The sequence below is a fragment of the Schistocerca nitens genome, unplaced genomic scaffold (assembly GCF_023898315.1).
Source record: "Schistocerca nitens isolate TAMUIC-IGC-003100 unplaced genomic scaffold, iqSchNite1.1 HiC_scaffold_376, whole genome shotgun sequence".
NCBI classification, from domain to species: Eukaryota; Metazoa; Arthropoda; class Insecta; order Orthoptera; family Acrididae; genus Schistocerca; species Schistocerca nitens.
In genome coordinates this window covers 4,295,512-4,315,000 of record NW_026045910.1, presented here as the reverse complement: position 1 = coordinate 4,315,000, position 19,489 = coordinate 4,295,512, and the positions used below count along the sequence as shown (strand labels likewise).

The 19,489-nt window shown below is 38.7% G+C and overlaps 1 protein-coding gene across 5 annotated transcripts in view; it reads right to left on the bottom strand.

Moving 5' to 3' along the window:
• The window catches only part of LOC126229618 (uncharacterized), a 215,277-nt gene that overhangs the window by 94,020 nt on the left and 101,768 nt on the right, over positions 1–19,489 (bottom strand). For all 5 annotated transcript variants that reach the window (XM_049942361.1, XM_049942360.1, XM_049942359.1 and 2 more), the window contains exon 4: positions 4,472–4,546. In XM_049942361.1, the coding sequence (XP_049798318.1) occupies positions 4,472–4,546 (75 nt within the window). The remainder of the gene's footprint in view (positions 1–4,471; positions 4,547–19,489) is intronic.

The window sequence follows — 19,489 nt, the reverse complement described above, 5'->3', positions numbered from 1 at the left end:
ACTTTCCTTTTCATAATATTGTTACATTTCATCCTGAATTTTCCATTGGTTAAAGGAAGATAAGCTTTATGCCTTCTGGTCTAAATTGCTCATCAATACTGTAAATTGTTTATGATCATCAGTAACTTGTTTGTGCATAAAAATATTTTCTATGACTGTGAACCAAATTTATGCTTGGTTGGGAATGAATGGTGAGATCTGTAACTGAAAATACAGTGTGGAAGAGCTGCTTGAGCCAACCGACAGCAGTTCATTGCTCCTGAGTGTAGTACAATGTGGGGGAATCATTGTAACAGTCAATGTTTTCAAATATGACTTAAAATCACCTCCCAGTGTAGCAAAAAGATCAAATACAGACTAGTATGTAGTCAGTATTGTTGTTGGTGTTCATTAAGTGACTCAGAATTTTACACTGTTTTAGCATTCAATTCTTTGCACTTAATTGTTTTCACTTCTTATGCCACAGGAAAAGGGCTACAAAACTTGGATTGCATAGGAAATTTTCGGAATTACACTAATTATGGTGTCCAACTTATTGTGAATGTTTTCCATTGTTGTTATGCCATATTTAACTGACTGCAAAGTAAATTTTTCACCCTTATACTTGTTTCTTCATTGTTGAGGTCATGACTACTTCCACACTACATACAATAATATACACAGCATTGAATGGTACAGAATTAATTCTTATTTTTAGCTACACAAAACAAAAGTTTGTAAATTACATATGATACCTTGACACCAAAAGTAACTTCAGAAATAAAGTTTGTACCAAAACGTAACAATACCAAAGAAGGAAAGTTGCTACTCACCATATAGCAGAGATGCTGAGTCGCGATAGGCACAACAAAAAGATTCACACAATTATAGCTTTTGGCCATTAAGGCCTTTGTCAGCAGTAGAAAATACACGCGCAACTTGCAGTCTCAGAGAATTGACCAAAACGTGCTCACACGCACATGTGCACACACTCTGGAAGAAGTGAAATAGCTCTGCAATAGAGGGTAGTATGCTTATCTTCAGTTTTGTAGTTGGGTTTTGGTTGGTTGGTTGGTTGGTTAAAGGGGCCAAACTACCAAGTCACAAGTCACTTTGTCCTCGAACAGACTGTAGATCAGAGATAGCCACCTGTGTAAAAAGATGTATTTAGGTCTCTCAGGAAATACATTCACAGTCAATAACTGACTGTGAAGATAGATTTAGGATAACCCTATAAAGTCAATATAAGTTGCTAACACATTGCTGGAACACCACCACAGACAGCAGATTGCTACTTCCTAGTGTCTTGTAGAATTCTATACCCTCAGCGACCATATTTATGAAATTAATGTCTGCTGGCAGTGCAAGCAGTGTCAGCACAAATAATGTAATTTATCTGTTTTTGGTGTTTATTACTGTTTTCGAACTCTTATCTTATGTCACTATGTAGAAGAAATCATTGCTTTCCATGGCCTCTGCTACAGTGTCTAGGGACAGTTAGGTTGGCAAGCTATCAACATGTTACATGTTGCATACAGCATAGTGCATTTTCAATCTGCAACTTTGTCCTTTGGATGATATTACTCTAAAATGTCCAGAGAATGTACTGGAAACCACAGAGGTAGAAGGGATACTGCTTCAGTAAGACTGTGTGTTCCTGAAAATTAGACTGAGGTGGACGCTCGGGTGAGATACACCAAACAACACCTTACAATCAGGAGTTCATTTATTTACCTCTTCACACAAGTAAGGCTTACAGAGAACTGAATAGCGGAACTACACAAAGATAATGTTTTTCTCAGTTAAAAGATGATGCTCAGATCGATACTGGTGTTGATCTCATTGGCGCCACAAGACTTTTGAAAGATGCATTAAGATGCAAATTTTTTCAGTTCATTCAGCGAGGGGTAATGCGTAAGTCACACCTGTGAGTGAACAGCCCTTACCCAACCAAGTAGTTTTCCAAATTCTATATTAAAATTTTCCACAGGTCACTCAATCATACTGTTTGAAGAGTAATTATTTTCATATTAGTGTGGGGAGCATTCTCAAAAGTGTGTGTCATTTTATCCTTAATTGTAAAATTATAGTTATAGTTTGAACTATTACCTCCAGCCCATAATATCATTACATGATCTGTAAGATCCTTTCACAAAAAGCCAAAATCACAAATGACATTACTGTTAGACTAAATTTATCAGAATTACAGTGCATCATGGATCTTTTCCTTTGTTTGGAAGCATCGACTGTAATCCAGTTTCCTGGTGTATCTACATAATTAATACTGCAGATGCTACCTAATTCATCTTGAGATACTGTCTGATCAGGTCAAATTGTTAAGATCAAGTGCTCTTCTTTCAGTATTCTGCAACAGTAGTGATAATCAATTTCCTGGAGTGACCAGCATCATTCAACATCCTGCTTGAAAATAAAACTGACTTTTCTCCCTCCTTCTGCCATCCTGACAATTCTGCAGCAGTTTGTGCATGTCTAGTACAACAGTCAAGCTGTTTGGTAAAAAAAAAAAAAAAAACTTCATTCAAGGAAATATAGCATCTAAGGCGTATGTAAATCAATTTCTTTGATAAAATAGTTTAAAATAATGTAGGTTTCAAGAAATACATCCTATCTGCAGATGACACAGACATTATAATCAGGCAGAAAAATCTAGAAGAAGCTGTTTAAGGAGCTGGAAGAAGTTCTCATTCAAGTAGGTAAATATTTCAGCGAAAACAAACTTACAAACTTATACAACATGAGAAAAAATCTGAGTTAAAGCAAATATTATATGTAATTTCTAGAAACTATTTAACAAACCTTCAGCAAGCAGCAAATATTAAAATTTTGGGTCTCCATCTGGATGACTAATTGACCAACAGAACATGTAATAAGAGTAACACACAGATTAAATTCAGTTTGCTACATGTTACGGAAATCAGTCTAAGCTGTTAATGCTAACATTCTCAAACTGTTTCACTACGCATACTTACTCTATTAGAAATAGAACAAGTTGAGTAAGCTGTAGGTCAAAACTTGAACTAATAGACATTTTAACAGTAATAAATATCTCCATATAAAATTATAATATACTTGGAAAACTGTTAGGTAACAGAATGAAGAAGCTTGTAAGTATGAAACACTGAAGTGATGGAAACTAATCACTATCACACCAAAAAATCCACTATGAGAGAAGTTTAGCATACTTGGGATGTGCCTACACAACTACATGTCAAGTATTACCCAGACAGGAAACAGTCATGTTTTTAAATGCAATCTAATATTTGAAGAAAATCAATTTTATTCCTTAAATGAATAATTAGATCACTGTAAGAGATGAGCCAAATGTTTGGTACTTGAGAAAATGAAGAAATTAAGATTTAAGTGAAATACAAATCTTATGAACAGTACTGGCAAATGTGTGTAACAAAAATAACCATAATGCATAGGAAGTGTACTGTGGAAGTCACATTATGTTATTCCATATTTTATTGTGCAAATACACAAACTGGTTTATAAAAATATATATTCACACCTGTATGTAATTGTGCATCACTTCTTGTTAGTATTACACCTAATGTTTACTACTGAAATAAATAAATGCTAGGCATGTTACTGCAGTTTCAGCTGTGACCTACTGACATAGTTAAAAAACAGTGTTATTACTATGGATCAGTTTAGTAATCTGCCATTGCGTTTCATGTTGGTTAAATAATTGGAGGGAGAAGAGGAACTAAAATCTGATTAAATTCAGTAGGTGGAAGGTGAAGCAGAAATCTCATGTGAATGCACACAGGAATGTTGATACAGTGCAATCTCCTGTCCCTTGCAAACCCCCCTCCACCTCACCCACCCTCCTCCTACCAACCTTCTCTGACAAAATCTGTGACTGAGCAGTACATAACAGAATTTTAAGTATCAAGCTTCTCAGGCAACAGGTGGATGCTACTCCAAACACAAATGTGACAACAAGCTGTTCATATAAACAGTTACATAAATCATCATATACAGGAGTTAATGAGTAAATAAAATTTTAAAATATCTCTGGCTGAAAACTTTGTTGGGTTAGTTATTGCAGTAAGGTTTTATTGCTCTGTTGGATCATATGGAAAAAAAAAAAAAAAACACAGCAGTCCCTAATCAAGAATCGATGCCACTTTGTCACTGAATTATTTAGCATTCCTTGAGTTATGTCACTTTAATACTTAATATGAAAGCTAAATTTTGTAAGACTTTAAACATTTCAAGAACTCTGATGTTTAGTTTGGTGATCTGTCATAGATTTATTTTATTTTAGCAGATTTAGAACTGATTAATCTCCTAATCCTCTGACAGATAATTGAAACATTAATGTTTGTCAATCATTTCATTAAAAATCATTGTGCACATTGCTCCTATTAACAGATTGTGAAAGAAATACTTGTATTTTAAATGTAGGCAAAATGGCAGCAACAGTACTATATTATCTGACATGACAATTTTGGTTTCTACTTACTCTTTTGCTCCTGAAGGATTGGGTCCATAAGATGATGGGTCATCTACTGTCCAGTGGAGGGAACACGGTATGACACTGGTTCAACAACATCAGCAGAATTAATTTATAACAGTTGTAGAGGTGTGGCACAATGTTTAGTGGTATCATAAAACTAACTGCTCATTCTCAAACAGTCTAAACTCCAGGTAGGATATCAACAATGTAGGAAAAGACCGATTACTACTTATGATAAGGCCCAACTAAAAGACACTTACATAAAGCTTCTAGCCACACACACACACACACACACACACACACACACACACACACACACCATGTACACATGACTGCCAACTCCAGCATCTCAGGCTGGAGATGCTAGAGTTGGTGATTATGTGTACATGAGGTGTGCTTGCTTGTGTTTATGAATGGTGTGTGTGTCTCTCTTTTACTAATGAAGGCTGTGGCTGAAAGCTTTATTTAAGTGTCTTAATTGTGCCGGTCTGCATCTCAACATGATTTCTTGACAATAAGAGCTCAATCTTTCTTTTCCTACATTGTTAACTGTTTATTCTCTGCCTCATTAGCTTTGAATTACTTTTAAAATATTTGAAACTATACTATTGTCATCATTCTTCTTGGATAGGAAACTGCTGCTCCAGGGCAAGTCAAGGATCTAACACTTCATTAGGGTATAGCAACATTTACATCTTTCTTCAATACATACAATATTGGTACAATGCTCTAACTGGTGACGAGTGTAAATTGTGGTTGTGTTAACTATCGGAATAAACTCAACATAAACGTTAAAAAGTGCTTAACATGTAAAAAATTTGATGTATATTGTGATGATATGTGTATCGCGTGTTTTGTTATTAAAAAAGTTTCGGAAGGAAGACATGGGGTGGCCCAAAATTGCGAAACTGAAATCGCACATGGAGCTAGTACCTCGTCTGACGAATCGCGAGAGCAAATACAAAGACTTTGCTAATGCAAATTGCTCACCGTGAAGGGCATAACGTGCATAAACTGTAAAACAGTATACCATTTTGCATGTGTAAAGGCAGATCCAAGACGAAAACTATGGTGTTGCAGAAGGTGTAATGAATATGGCCTAGACAAAGCACTACAGAAGAGCAACTGCAAAGTCGAAATTATTGCTATGCTGTTAAAAGAGGTACACGCCCTGAAATGCAAATATACCAATAACAATCAATGTGAGTATAAAACAAACAGTGATCTTGTAATTGATGATGATATTAGAACCAGTGGTAACAAATATGATACCAACTGTAAAAAATGCAGGAAAATCACTGAAAGTGGTATAGTATGTGTAAAATGTGAAACAAAATTCCACTTTCAATGCACAAAGGTGGACAGCTCATTGAAAGGAAATGAGAAGTTTACAAAAACGTGGAAGTGTAATACATGTAGGCCTACCAATATATTAAGCAGGGCCGCAAATATCCCGCTAACAAACAGATTTGAAGTGCTCGATGTAGACAGTAACGATGATACTCTTGAAGCTCATGCAGAACATTCTCAATCATCGAATGCTGCATTAACTCTTCCTGGAGGAGCTACCGTTTCTGAACTTCAAGAAGGAGATCTTTAAGTTCCATGTGATGCTGCTATTCCTCTCCCGAAAACCATCTATCAACATAAATCACATTATGGTATTCCGAGGAAGCTTGTGATTCTTGCCGATAGTCACGGTCAAGAGATTGCTTCTCATATAAATGAAACTGCTGAAACTGAGAAGGCAACAGGATTTGTCAAACCTGGAGCATCTCTCTCTGAAATATGTACATATATACATTCAGAAGAAATTGGTACGTTGTCATCCAAGGATTTCATTGTACTACTCGGCGGCTCTAATGACATGTACCGCAATGAAACATCAGTAGCCTGCCAAGAACTAAAGAAGTGCTTGTGTTATCTAGGACACACAAATGAAATATACGTAAACATTCCACAGAGGTACGACTTACATCAGTTGTCTTGTGTGAACAGAGAGATCAAACTTGCAAATGAACAGCTCTCAAACGTATGTAAACAGTTTAAAAATGTAAATGTTCTAGATGTAAGTGGTGTTGGTCGAAGATTCCATACCTCACATGGGCTTCATTTGAACAGTCTTGGGAAAAGGTTCCTAGCACAAAAACTAATTGAAATAAGCACAGGCAACAGTTTTACTACAAATTCAACAGTAATGACAAAATTTGTTTCATTGCCAACCACAGAAAAGAAAAATAGTGATTTTTTTCCACAGCAACACATTCCAGTAATAGTCAACACTCAAATAAGATCTTTTTTAGGCTAAAGAACAGAAGAGAGCACAGTGTAAATGTTGTACCTTTTGATAATTTAACTTGTGTGGAAACTAACGTTAAGGAACCAGTTAAAAATACAATTGATAAGCTATATTGTTTAAAAATATTTCATCAGAATATAAAAAGTCTTTAAGACAAGGCGGTGTACAAGTTATAGGTGTATCTAAATATTGTATTGAACAGCACTTTGAATGTTGTGCAGTCAAATTAGAGCTTGAAACACAGTTCCTGATCATAGTAACAGTTTACAGATCACCTACCAGAGACATTCAAACGTTTCTCTCTCAGCTAGAAACAGTTCTTAGTAAACTTTATAGAAACAATAGTGATGTTGTCGTATGTGGTGACTTTAACATAAACTTACTCACAAAAAATAACAACCATAAACTATTAGAATCACTACTGTTAACCTTCAATCTGCTCCCCATGATCCCATTCCCAACAAGAGTATATGGGCACAGCAAGACCCTGATTAATAATCTGTTCCTAGATCCCACAAATTACAATGAAGTGATGACACAGGCAGTAACAAATGGTCTGTCTGATCACGACGGTCAAATGACAACCCTAAAACTTGCCAGCAGGAAAACAACACATGGCCATTGTAACCAAGGTAAACATGTTAGATCAATAAATGCTGAATCTACTTGCTTGTTCAGAAATAGTTTATGTCATGAACAATGGGAGGATGTATACCAGGATGACACAGTGAATGAGAAGTTCAACCCATTCCTGAACTTATTCCTTAAACATTTTGAAGCTTCTTTCCCCCAAAGACAGATTAAAATGAAACCAACCTGTAGTAAAAGGAAAGAGTGGCTAACTACAGGCATAAAAATATCATGTAACAAAAAGAGAGATCTGTATGTACAACAGAGGACTAGTACAGACCCAGCAGTAAAGTTACATTACAAGAAATACTGTAAAATTCTAACAAGTGTAATCAAGAAGGCCAAACAGTTGCACTATGCACAAAAAATTAGCAATTCAAACAATAAAATAAAAACAATATGGCACATCATAAAAAGTGAGACAAATAGGAACATAAAACCTGACAATAATAAACACAAAGCTGCAGCCTTAGATTTCAACAATTTTTTTCTCTCTGTAGCTGAAAACAGTGAACCATAATAAACAGGCTCCCACAGAAGCTATTGAACTACTTAACCACATGCAAATAACATCTAAAGTAGCACTTCATTTCAGAAGTACAACCCCTAAAGAAATCGGAAAAAAACAAACATAAAATTACTCAAAAACTCAGATTCCTGTGGATATGATGGCATATCAAGTAGGATTCTAAAATCATGTGCACACTTAACCAGTTATTATTGTGCTATTTGTGTAACCAATCTATGGAAACTGGTGTGTTCCCAGATAGATTAAAACATGCAGTAGTGATGCCAATCAACAAAAGTGGAGCAAGGGATGAAATATCCAACTATCGGCCCATCTCCCTGCTGCCAGTATTCTCAAAGGTATTTGAGGGAATAGTGCATGACAGGATTTATAGTCACACTACACAAAATGGCTTACTGGCTCCTACACACTTTGGCTTTCATAAGGGCTCCTCCACAGACAGAGTTATATTTAACCTAACACATGAAATTTTAGGTGAACTAAATTACAAAAGGTATCCAGTGGGGATATTTTGTGACCTTGCCAAGGCATTTGATTGTGTAGATCACAACACACTCTTAAAAAAGCTTCCACATTATGGCATTAAAGACAAATCTTTGACTTGGTTAGAATCATACTTACAGAACAGGAAGCAAAGGGTTGTCTTAAGGGGGACTGGAACAGCATTAACATCAGACTTGGGAAATATAAAGTACGGAGTCCCACAGGGCTCAATTCTTGGGCCATTAATTTTCCTGATCTACATTAATGATCTACCAATCACAATTAACAAAAGAGCAAAAATAGTAATGTTTGCCGACGATACAAGTATCCTCGTAAAAGGACCCAACTCAACAATGCAGGATACAGCCATGACAGTCTCTACTCAAGTACACAAATGGTTCATTGCGAATAGCCTAACTTTAAATATTTCAAAAACCAATACGATACAGTTTCTGACAAAAAATAAAAAAATTAAAGCTCCTGAAATACATGTTAACAATCACAAAATTAATGACACCACACATACAAAATTCCTAGGTATCCAGATAGACAATCACCTAAGATGGAAAGAACAAATTGATCAGCTGGTCAAGAAACTTAGCTCATCGTGCTTTGCACTAAGAGCTCTCCATCAGTTAGTAGACAGAGAAATAATGTTGTTGTCATACTTTGCATATTTCCATTCTGTTCTCTCCTATGGCACATCTTTTGGGGAAATGCTGCAGGTGTTGAAAAAGTCTTCAGAATACAAAAACGAGCAGTGAGGCTAATATGTGGGGTCCCTAATGGGACATTTTGCAGAGGTCTTTTCAAATCTCTCAGGATACTTACCATCACAGGTCAGTATATATACTCACTGATGTTATTTGTAGCCAACAACAGGGAACTGCTTCAGAAAAATTGTGACATCAACAACCATGACACAAGACAGGTGAAAAATTTTCATCAAGGCTCTGCATCTCTCACTAAAGTACACAGGGCAGTTACTGAGTCAGGTATAAAGGTCTTCAATAAGCTCCCCATCAATATAAAAAAGGAAATAAATAATGTACAGGTTTTCAAAAGGAAACTAAAATTATTTCTCATCGAACAAACTTTCTATAAAATGAATGAATACTTAGAGTTATGATGTACAAGAGTGGGGGAAACTGCCTAAGAAAAGCACTCCCTTAAAGATAAAGTGTGATGCTGTTACTTGTAGTTTAACTGAAACTGTGGTGATAAAATGTAAATTTATCTATTTCATTATGAGATAATGTGAACTCCTATGTATCCCACTCTCTTGAGCATTCACTTAAACCTCTTCTTAAGGAATGCAGTTAAAACTTTTATTCATTCAAACCATGACCATGAAGAACATTTACTTCCTTATATATGTCAGTAGTATAAAAATATGCACTGTCACTTATTCTACTATTTTAAACAATTGCTTAAACTGTTTTTGGTGTAATGCAGGCTTTAATACTGCATGCAAGTAATTGTTCTTGTAAAATAAACCAATGTCTGTGCAATGTGATATATAAATGTTAATGTACTACTGTAATTGCATCAATTGACTTGTCCTATATTACTTGTACACTGGCTGTATAATATGTAATCAACAGGACCAAATAAATAAAAACTGAAACAAAAATGATTACTTTTTGGAAATTCTAGAAATTTAATCCAAATAGCATGTGATTGTTCAAAACTGGACAAAACCAGTTTGCATCCAAATGGTTTTGTACTGATACTCCATAATGTTCATATACTACTCATATATATTACTCTCAATCAGTTTGAGGATTTTGAACTCACATCACAGTGTTACAATACACACACATGTATATATACACTCACACACACACATTTTTACACAGATATACATGTAAACACACAAAAACTGAAGCAAATTTATTTTACAAAAGGAGACAGACTGTTTCAGCAACACGTAGCATGGTATCACAACTGCAGAGTGCAGAATGACCATGGTGGAGTGAGTGAATGAATTTATTGTTTCTACTTCAATCATCAGAGATATGTGGCTGAAACAGGAGTGTCATCAAAACTTTGGGTCACATTAAACAAGCCTTGAGAGCCAGCTGATGTATCTTGTTTAGGGGCAATGTGAGGGAACAATATTTGCAACCTGTTAGGTTTTCTCAGTGTAATTTGCTTGGACACACTGCACCATATGCGAAGTAAGAGGCAGTAATGTGTTTTACTTGTCATCAGTACAGTCAAATGGCTAGGAAATGCACAGAATCATGATGGCTCATGGTAAAGCATAGAATTTAAATTGTTGTACTATAATTGTGAGTGTGTGAGCTATTGGGACTGTGCTGAACTATTGGTTGGTTGGTTGGGAGTGAAAGGGACTAAGCTTCAAGGTCATCAGTCCCTTCATCTATTAAGTGGAAAGCCAGGTTTGGGAATTGGTCAGCAAAGGAAGTAAATGAAAGGCAAATCCTGGAATGCCTAAGTGTAATGAGCACAATTAAAACAAAGAAAAAACAGAGATAAAAAGCCCAAAAGAAAGATCAGTCAAGACAAGTCATTAAAAGATCAGTCAAGACAAGTCATTCAAATCAATCATCTGCTAGCACCTGAGGTAGTGCATCAGGAAGATTAAGATGCCACCTCAAAGCAGCTAAATTAGGGCAATTTATGAGTAAGTGGGCCCTATCAGGAGGGCTGCACACCAGCATTGAGGTGTCGCATGTTGGAGATTGTGGCCATTGGTCAGCCAAATGTGGTCAATGCAGAGACAACAGAGATGGTGGATTCCCTGCGAGACACATACAGAAAAGACTACCTCAGGGTTGTTGTACCCTTAATTGTCTTCAGTTTGTTTGTGGAGATCAGAGCAGACCATTCCGAGTTCCAGACATCCAACAATCAATGGTGTATAAATGACCAAAGATGCAGTTCTGGGACTCCAATTTCCAGAATTGGCATCCTGGTGGCCAGCTTGGCCAACCTGTCAGCTCATTCCTTCCCCACATCCCAACATGACCAAGGATCCAAACAAAAATGACAGGCCATAGCTTGATGGAGGTCAGAGACATGATGTTGGATAGCTGTAACCAGGGGGTCAGGAGATTAGCAATGTTCTATAGCCTGAAGAGAGTCACTATGGATTAAGATACTCTTGCCAGTGCATGAACTAACATGCTAAGGGCTAGTTTAGTGTCCATCAGTTCAGCAGTGAAGACACTACAACCATTTGTCAGAGAGGAAGCAAAACCTGTTTGTCTGTCAACTGTTGGGCCCTTCAGTGAATACCACTTCAAACCTGGATACATCTCAAGGACAGTTAAGAACAGGTGGTGAAAAATCATGAGCTCAAAGGAAGCTGAGACAAATCTGAGGTCTGTGTACAAGCTGTGGAGCAGATGAGATGTCTCTGTGACCAGTGGTGACAGTGGAAGAAGATACAATTACAAACAGAGATACTGGATGCAAATAGCAATCGTAAACCCAGTTCTGGGTTGCTGTTGTGGGAGGAGGAACACCCTTCCAGGGAAAAGAACATGGCGGTTGGGATGTTCAGGGAAGCTACAAGTGTGTGTAACAGAATTCAGCAGCCGCTGTTGGTGGCTGCCTGAAAGGTAATAGATGGTCTCCAACCTTGACTAGTAGGCTGCTCACAGGGCTAGTATGGAAGGCTCCTGTCACAAGTCAGACCACGCAATGGTGAATAGGGTACAGTATTCACAACGCAGAGGGTGAGGCTGAACCATACGCAAGAGTGCAATGAACAAGACGGGACAGAATCAGGGCTCTGTAGAGGCACAAAAAGGTAGAGTGATGTGCACCCTAGTTAGTATTACTAAGTCACTGAAGTATGTTGAGATGTCACCAGCACTTTCGCTTAAGTTGGTGAAGATGGGGAAGTCACATCAGCTGGGAATCCAAGACAGTCCCAAAAAGTAGAGCATCTCAACTACAAGATGTAACTGATCATTGAGGGAAAGCTCTGGGTGTGGGTGGGCAGTATGATGGCATCAGAAGAGCATGACATGAGTCTTGGCAGCTGAAAACTGAAAGTCATGGGTGAGAGCCCATGACTGTGCCTTTTGAACGGCACCCTGTAGGCAACTCCCGGTAACACCCATACTGGAGGACCAATAATGAAAGTAAAAATCATTGGAATATAAGAAGGACGATACCAAAGACTCCATAACTGCCATTAGACCATTGATGGCCACCAAAAAGAGGGGTACACACAGTATAGAGCCCTGTAGGATCCCATTCTCTTTTATATGGGGAGGGGGTGGTGTTATTGACTGAAGCACCCACTTGAACCCAGACCACACAGTGTGACAGGAAGTTCTTTACAAAAAATGGTAGTGCACTCAAAGAGACATTTTTCATGTAATGGATGTGGTGATACCAGGTAGTAGTACTAGTAGTAGTAGTAGTAGTAGTAGTAGAAGAAGAAGAAGAAGAAGAAGAAGCAGCTTTATTCATCCATAGATCTCTTTTTACAGGGATACAGGACATGTCAAAGTATTTACAAGCTTAGACCAATTTAAAATAACCTAATTCATATTCAATATAATAGAGGGAAACATTCCACGTGGGAAAAATATATGTAAAAACAAAGATGATGTGACTTACCGAACAAAAGCGCTGGCAGGTCGATAGACACACAAACAAACAAACACAAACACACACACAAAATTCAAGCTTTCGCAACAAACTGTTGCCTCCTCAGGAAAGAGGGGAAGGAGAGGGAAAGACGAAAGGATGTGGGTTTTAAGGGAGAGGGTAAGGAGTCATTCCAATCCCGGGAGCAGAAAGACTTACCTTAGGGGGAAAAAAGGACAGGTACACACACACACACACACACACACACACACACACACACACACACACACACATATACAGACACAAGCAGTAAATATGTCTGCTCGTGTCTGTATATGTGTGGATGGATGTGTGTGTGTGTGTGTGTGTGTGTGTGTGTGTGTGTGTGTGTGTGTGTGTGTGTGTGTGGGCGCGCGCGCGCGAGTGTATACCTGTCCTTTTTTCCCCCTAAGGTAAGTCTTTCCGCTCCCGGGATTGGAATGACTCCTTACCCTCTCCCTTAAAACCCACATCCTTTCGTCTTTCCCTCTCCTTCCCCTCTTTCCTGAGGAGGCAACAGTTTGTTGCGAAAGCTTGAATTTTGTGTGTGTGTGTTTGTGTGTCTATCGACCTGCCAGCGCTTTCGTTTGGTAAGTCTAATTCATATTCAAATATATTTACAGACTTCTAGTTAGAGACAATAATTAGATTTACTCCTGGTATACAATACTTACTAAATAATGTAATGCCATTCTGTTCACTCATATCTCACTATCAGTCACTGCACACACTATACACACATTGATTGTTTCATAACACCACACACGCACACACACACACACACACACACACACACACACACACACACACACACACACACACACACACACACACACACACACACACAGGCCATTTTCTGTACCGAAACTTCCCATTTACTATGCATAGCTTGGGGGTAAGAATTTCTAGAAAGGAAAAAAGAAGGAAAAAACAGAGTGAAGGTGTTATGTGGAATGTTGGATGTTTTATAATCATCATCATCATTTATTTATTTGTATAACATTTTTTTACCAAACCCCCTACTCTGCTTTATCTAAGTAATCTTTCAATGTATAAAATGTATTGCATAACAGGTAACTTTTTAGCTGCCTTTCCTTGGTAGAAAGTGCTGTTTTGAGTTTTATGTAAGTTGAGTCTAGCTCTTGTTGCATGGTCATGGACAGAGCTCTTTGTGCAGTAATTACCAATGTTATTTTTATGTGTACAACTGACTGGTTAATGTATTCACATGGAGCAGTTAAAACCCCCACTGTTTTGAACAGATCTGTACAATGAGCTCAACTAGTATTTTTGGTTATTATTCTTATGGCTCTTTGCTGGAGTTTGAAAATCGTGTTCATATTTTGTGCGTTTGTTCCTCAAAAAAAGAGTGTCATAGCTATGAATTGAGTGTACATATGAATAATATGTAACTAAAAGACACTGCATGTTACACACTGATGATGGGATTCTAAGGCCTTAACATGCTGATGACATTCTGTTTGCAAGTACCTTTGTGTGTTCACACCACTTCAACTGAGAATCAATATTCATTCCTAGAAATTTTGCATTTGTTACACAGTCTATAGAGTTTCCATCTACATTTAATTTAATATTGTCATTTTTCCTCTTCAAACAAACTCATGGCATTAGTTTTCTTTATGTTCAATGTCACTTTATTGCTTATTGACCAATCATAAACTTCCTTGAGGGTTTCATTTGCTTTCTCAGCAAGGAGTTTTCTTTATTTTCTCAGTGACTATAATATTGCTGTCGTCAGTGAAGAGAATTTTTTCACCATGAGTAACACTACTGGGAAAGTCATTGATGTATATCAGGAATAGTAATGGTCCTAATATGCTACCTTGCGGAACATCTATATGAATGTATTTTGGTTCCGATAAGTGTTTTACTAAATGTTTAGATCTATTTGAAGTATGTGTTATCTCTACTCCTTGTACCCTATCTGCCAGATATAATCAAAACCAGTCATTAGCTACCCCTCTTATTCCCAATGCTTCTAATTTATTTAATAGAATATTGTGGTCGACTATATCAAATGCCTTGGGATGATCCAAAAATGTGCCTGTAACGCACTCATCTTTATCAAGGGCATCAAGCACAACTTTTGAGAATTCTACTATGGCTGACTCCGTACTTTTGCCACTTCACTTCAGACCAAACTGTGATTCGCTTAAAATATTGTATTTATTCAGGTAATTCATTAATCTGTCTTTCATAATTGCTTCTATTATTTTTGAGAATGCTGACAGCAGGGAAATAGGCCAGTAATTTTTTATGTCTTCTGCACCCTGATGTGAAGGATTCACTTATTATATTTGTTAAGGGGCCTTGTATAATCCCTGTTCCGCCTTTTTTTTTTTTAGGGCGCAAAACTTCTATGGTCATTAGCGCCCAGTCCATAACTTAGGAAACAGTAAAAAACCGAAAATGGAAACCAGCAGCTATGGGAACGAAAGTCATAAAATTGGAGAAACTAAAAGCAGAAGGAAGGCTTAAAAATCCACTACAGAAAGGGGTTGGTTGTCCCCAAAAAAGCTTCAAATGACTGACGTCATTTCACTGCCACTAATAAACTCGAGAACACGATAGGCTGAGCGCGTGTCATCTGCTAAAATCGACGATATATCAGGCGATAGCTGTAGACGGGAGCGTAACGGATTAAAATAGGGGCACTCAATTAAAAGGTGTCTTACCGTCCACAGCTGAGAGCAGTGGGGACAGAGTGGGGGAGGATCGCCGCTTAAAAGATTTCGATGGCTAAAAAGACAGTGCCCTATCCGGAGTCTAGTTAAAATTACCTCCTCCCAACGACGCGTTCAGGAGGAAGAGGTCCAAGCACAAGGAAGAGCTTTCACGTCCCGCAATTTATTATGGGGAAGTGTCGACCATTGCGAGTGCCATAAATGAACAACACGACGACATAAAACGCTCCGTAGATCGGCAAAAGGAACCAATTGAATAGCTGGCTGAAGAAGAGAGACTGCAGCCTTGGCTGCAATATCGGCCGCCTCATTTCCACAGATACCAACGTGTCCCGGGAGCCAGAGGAACGCCACCGAGACGCACCCCAGGTGGAGCAAGCGCAGACAGTCCTGAATCCGGTGGACCAGAGGGTGCACAGGGTAAAGAGCTTGGAGACTGAGGAGAGAGCTGAGAGAATCTGAGCAGATTACGTACTGTATCCGCTGATGGCGGCGGATGTAGTGGACAGCCTGGAGAACAGCGTAAAGCTCCGCAGTATAAACCGAACACTGGTCGGGAAGCCGAAAGTGATTTGGGGTGTCGCCAACAATATAGGCACTCCCTACACCTAACGATGTTTTCGAGCCATCGGTGTAAATAAATGTGGCTTCCGTCATTTGTGCACACAGAGCAGCAAATTCCCGACGATAAACAAGTGAAGGTGTACCAACCTTGGGAAACTGACAAAGGTCACGGAGCAGGCAGATCCGGGGACGGAGCCAAGGCGGTGCTGTACCCCAAGTTGTTAAGAAGGTTTTAGGAAAGCAGAAGGAAAGAGAATGGAGCAGTTGACGGAAGCGGACTCCCGGTGGTAGTAGGGAGGAGGGGCGGCCTGCATACCCTACATCAAAGGAGGCGTCGAAAAAAATGTCATGGGCTGGATTAGCAGGCATGGAAGACAGATGGCTAGCATAACGACTCAGAAGGACTGCTCGCCGATTGGACAGTGGAGGTTCAGCAGTCTCAGCATAAAGGCTTTCCACAGGGCTGGTGTAAAAAGCTCCAGACACTAAACGTAATCCACGGTGGTGGACAGAGTCGAGACGCCAAAGAATAGACAGCCGAGCAGAGGAGTAGACTATGCTTCCATAGTCCAATTTCGAGCGCACTAAGGTGCGATAGAGGCGGAGAAGGACCACTCGGTCCGCTCCCCAGGAGGTACCATTCAGGACACGGAGGGTGTTGAGGGATGGCAGACAGCGAGCCGAAAGATAGGAAACGTGGGAGGGCCAGCACAGTTTTCTGTCAAACATAAGACCCAAGAATTTAGCGACGTCTGAAAATGGAAGGTTGACAAGACCTAGATGTAAGGAGGGCGGAAGAAACTCCTTACGTCGCCAAAAATTAACACAAACGGTCTTACTGGGAGAAAAACGGAAGCCGGTTTCGATGCTCCAAGAGTGGAGGCGATCGAGACATCCTAATCCCTATGCACTGTTTCAGTACACACATTGGTACTTCATCTAAGACTACTGACACTTTATTTTTTAGTTTTTGAACAGTTTTATTGACTTCATTCTCTGTGGTTGGAAGTAACATTATTGTATTTAGTGTAACATTATTTACAGGTGTTATATTTGTTTGGGGGAATTTTTGTTGTAACTTTTCTGCAGTACTGAAAAACACTCATTTACAAAGTTTGCTAAGTGTTGCAGATCATTTATTACCTTGTCTCCCTCCCTTAGCAGTATGTTATTCTGGATTTGTTTGCCTCTCCCCGTTTCCTTTTTTATAACATCCTGGATTGCTTTGCTTTTATTCTCTGCATTATATATTATTTTGTCATTAAGTGACTTTTTTGCAGAAACCATCATCTTCCTATATATCTTTTTGTATCTATGATAGAAATTTAAGAATTCTGGATCATTGCGAATCTTTTTCATGGAGCTGAGGTATTTAAGTGTTTGGGAGAGCTTAATACCAGCTGTTATCCATCTGTTTTTGTGATATATTTATACAGACATGCATACTTTTGGAAATGCCTTTTCAAAGTTAAATTTAAACAGTGTGGGGAGTTTAGAGAATTTCATATTCACATTGGTTTCCTTATACACTTCATCCCAGCTATGTTTTTCTAGTTATTTTGAAAAATCTTTTATTTTGATTTCTGATAGATATCGTTTGTAGGCTTGTAGTTTAGGGAATGATTCAATGCCTGATTTTACTGTTGTTATTTGACAGAGATGGTCTGATAGTCTGAGAGCTTTTACAGCTACATCACATTTTTCCCTGTCCATATTTGTGGCCACATGGTCAATTACTGATGCAGTTATTGTAGTAACCCTTGTTGCACTATTGCCCAATAGGAACATGCCAAAACTTTGAAGGATGTTTATGAAGGTGTCATGCCATAAGCCTTCTGTGGGTTGAAAAAAAACAATAATGGGTTGAAAAAGACAATGATGAGGTTCAAAAGCCGTCTGGATGGTAGACTCCAGGTGAACCAAATTATCAGCAGTGGAGAGGCCTTTGTGAAAACGGCCCTGAGATGCAGACAAAAGGCATCGAGACTCAAGGAGCCAACATGGCTGCTTTCTCACCAAGTGTTCAAGCAACTTAAAGAGAACATCAGTAAGGCTGACTGGGCAATAACTGTCCATCTTAGCCAGTTTCAGTACCAAACCTACTGCACTTTTCACCAGTGAGATGGTAACTCACCCTCATTCCAGATCCCATTAAATAGGGCAAGGATGTGATACTGGCAATCCACTGAGAGATGTTGCAGCATTTGGTTGTGGATGTGGTCTGGCCTTGGGGCTGTACCAGAACAATGGACTAGGGCAATGAAGACTTCCCACTCACAGAATGGAGCATTATATGAGTTGTTTAAAGAGTCAAAAGGCAGGGTGGTAGTTCTCAGATGACGATGCAGGTGCATGAGCATAATGCTCAGCAAAAGTGTTTGGCAACAGTGCCCGAGTCAATATACATGGCACCATCTATGGAAATACTTGGTACACCTGCAGGAAACTGGAAACCATAGATGTGTCTGATCTTTGCCTACACCTGTGATGGAGAGGTACATGATTCAATGGGGAAACATACCATTCCCAGGATTCTTGCTTTTGTCATTTTATGAAGTAGTGGATGTGGACATGGAGCCATTTAAAGGCAATGAGCTACTACAGTGAAGTGTGCCACTTATTGTGTTGTAGACCCCACTGTGATCTCTAATGGCTGCAGCAATATCTGGAGTTCACCAGGGTGCTGTCTTCCAACAGGGGGAGCCTGAGGAAGAGGGGATGGCTTGCACCATCACCACTACCACCACCACCACCACCACCACCACCACCACCACCACCACCAGATCATTCATATTTATTTATTTATTTATTTACACCTCAAGTTCCGGAGCAAATCTCTAAGTTCACGGAATGTGTCAATACATGAAATTACAACATAAAAGCAACAACAGATAAAAAGAAAACTTTTATAAACCCAAAAAAGTAAAGCCATAAGTTTAAGTAAATACAATCAACAATACAACAAGAATCAGCTTAATTTTTCAAGGAACTCCTCGACAGAATAGAAAGAGTGACCCATGAGGAACCTCTTCATTTTCGATTTGAAAGTGCATAGATTACTGCTAAGATTTTTGAATTCTAGTGGTAGCTTATTGAAAATGGATGCCGCAGTATAATACACACCTTTCTGCACAAGATGTCCGATCCAAATGCAGGTCTGATTTCTGCCGAGTATTAACTGAGTGGAAGCTGCTTATTGTTGG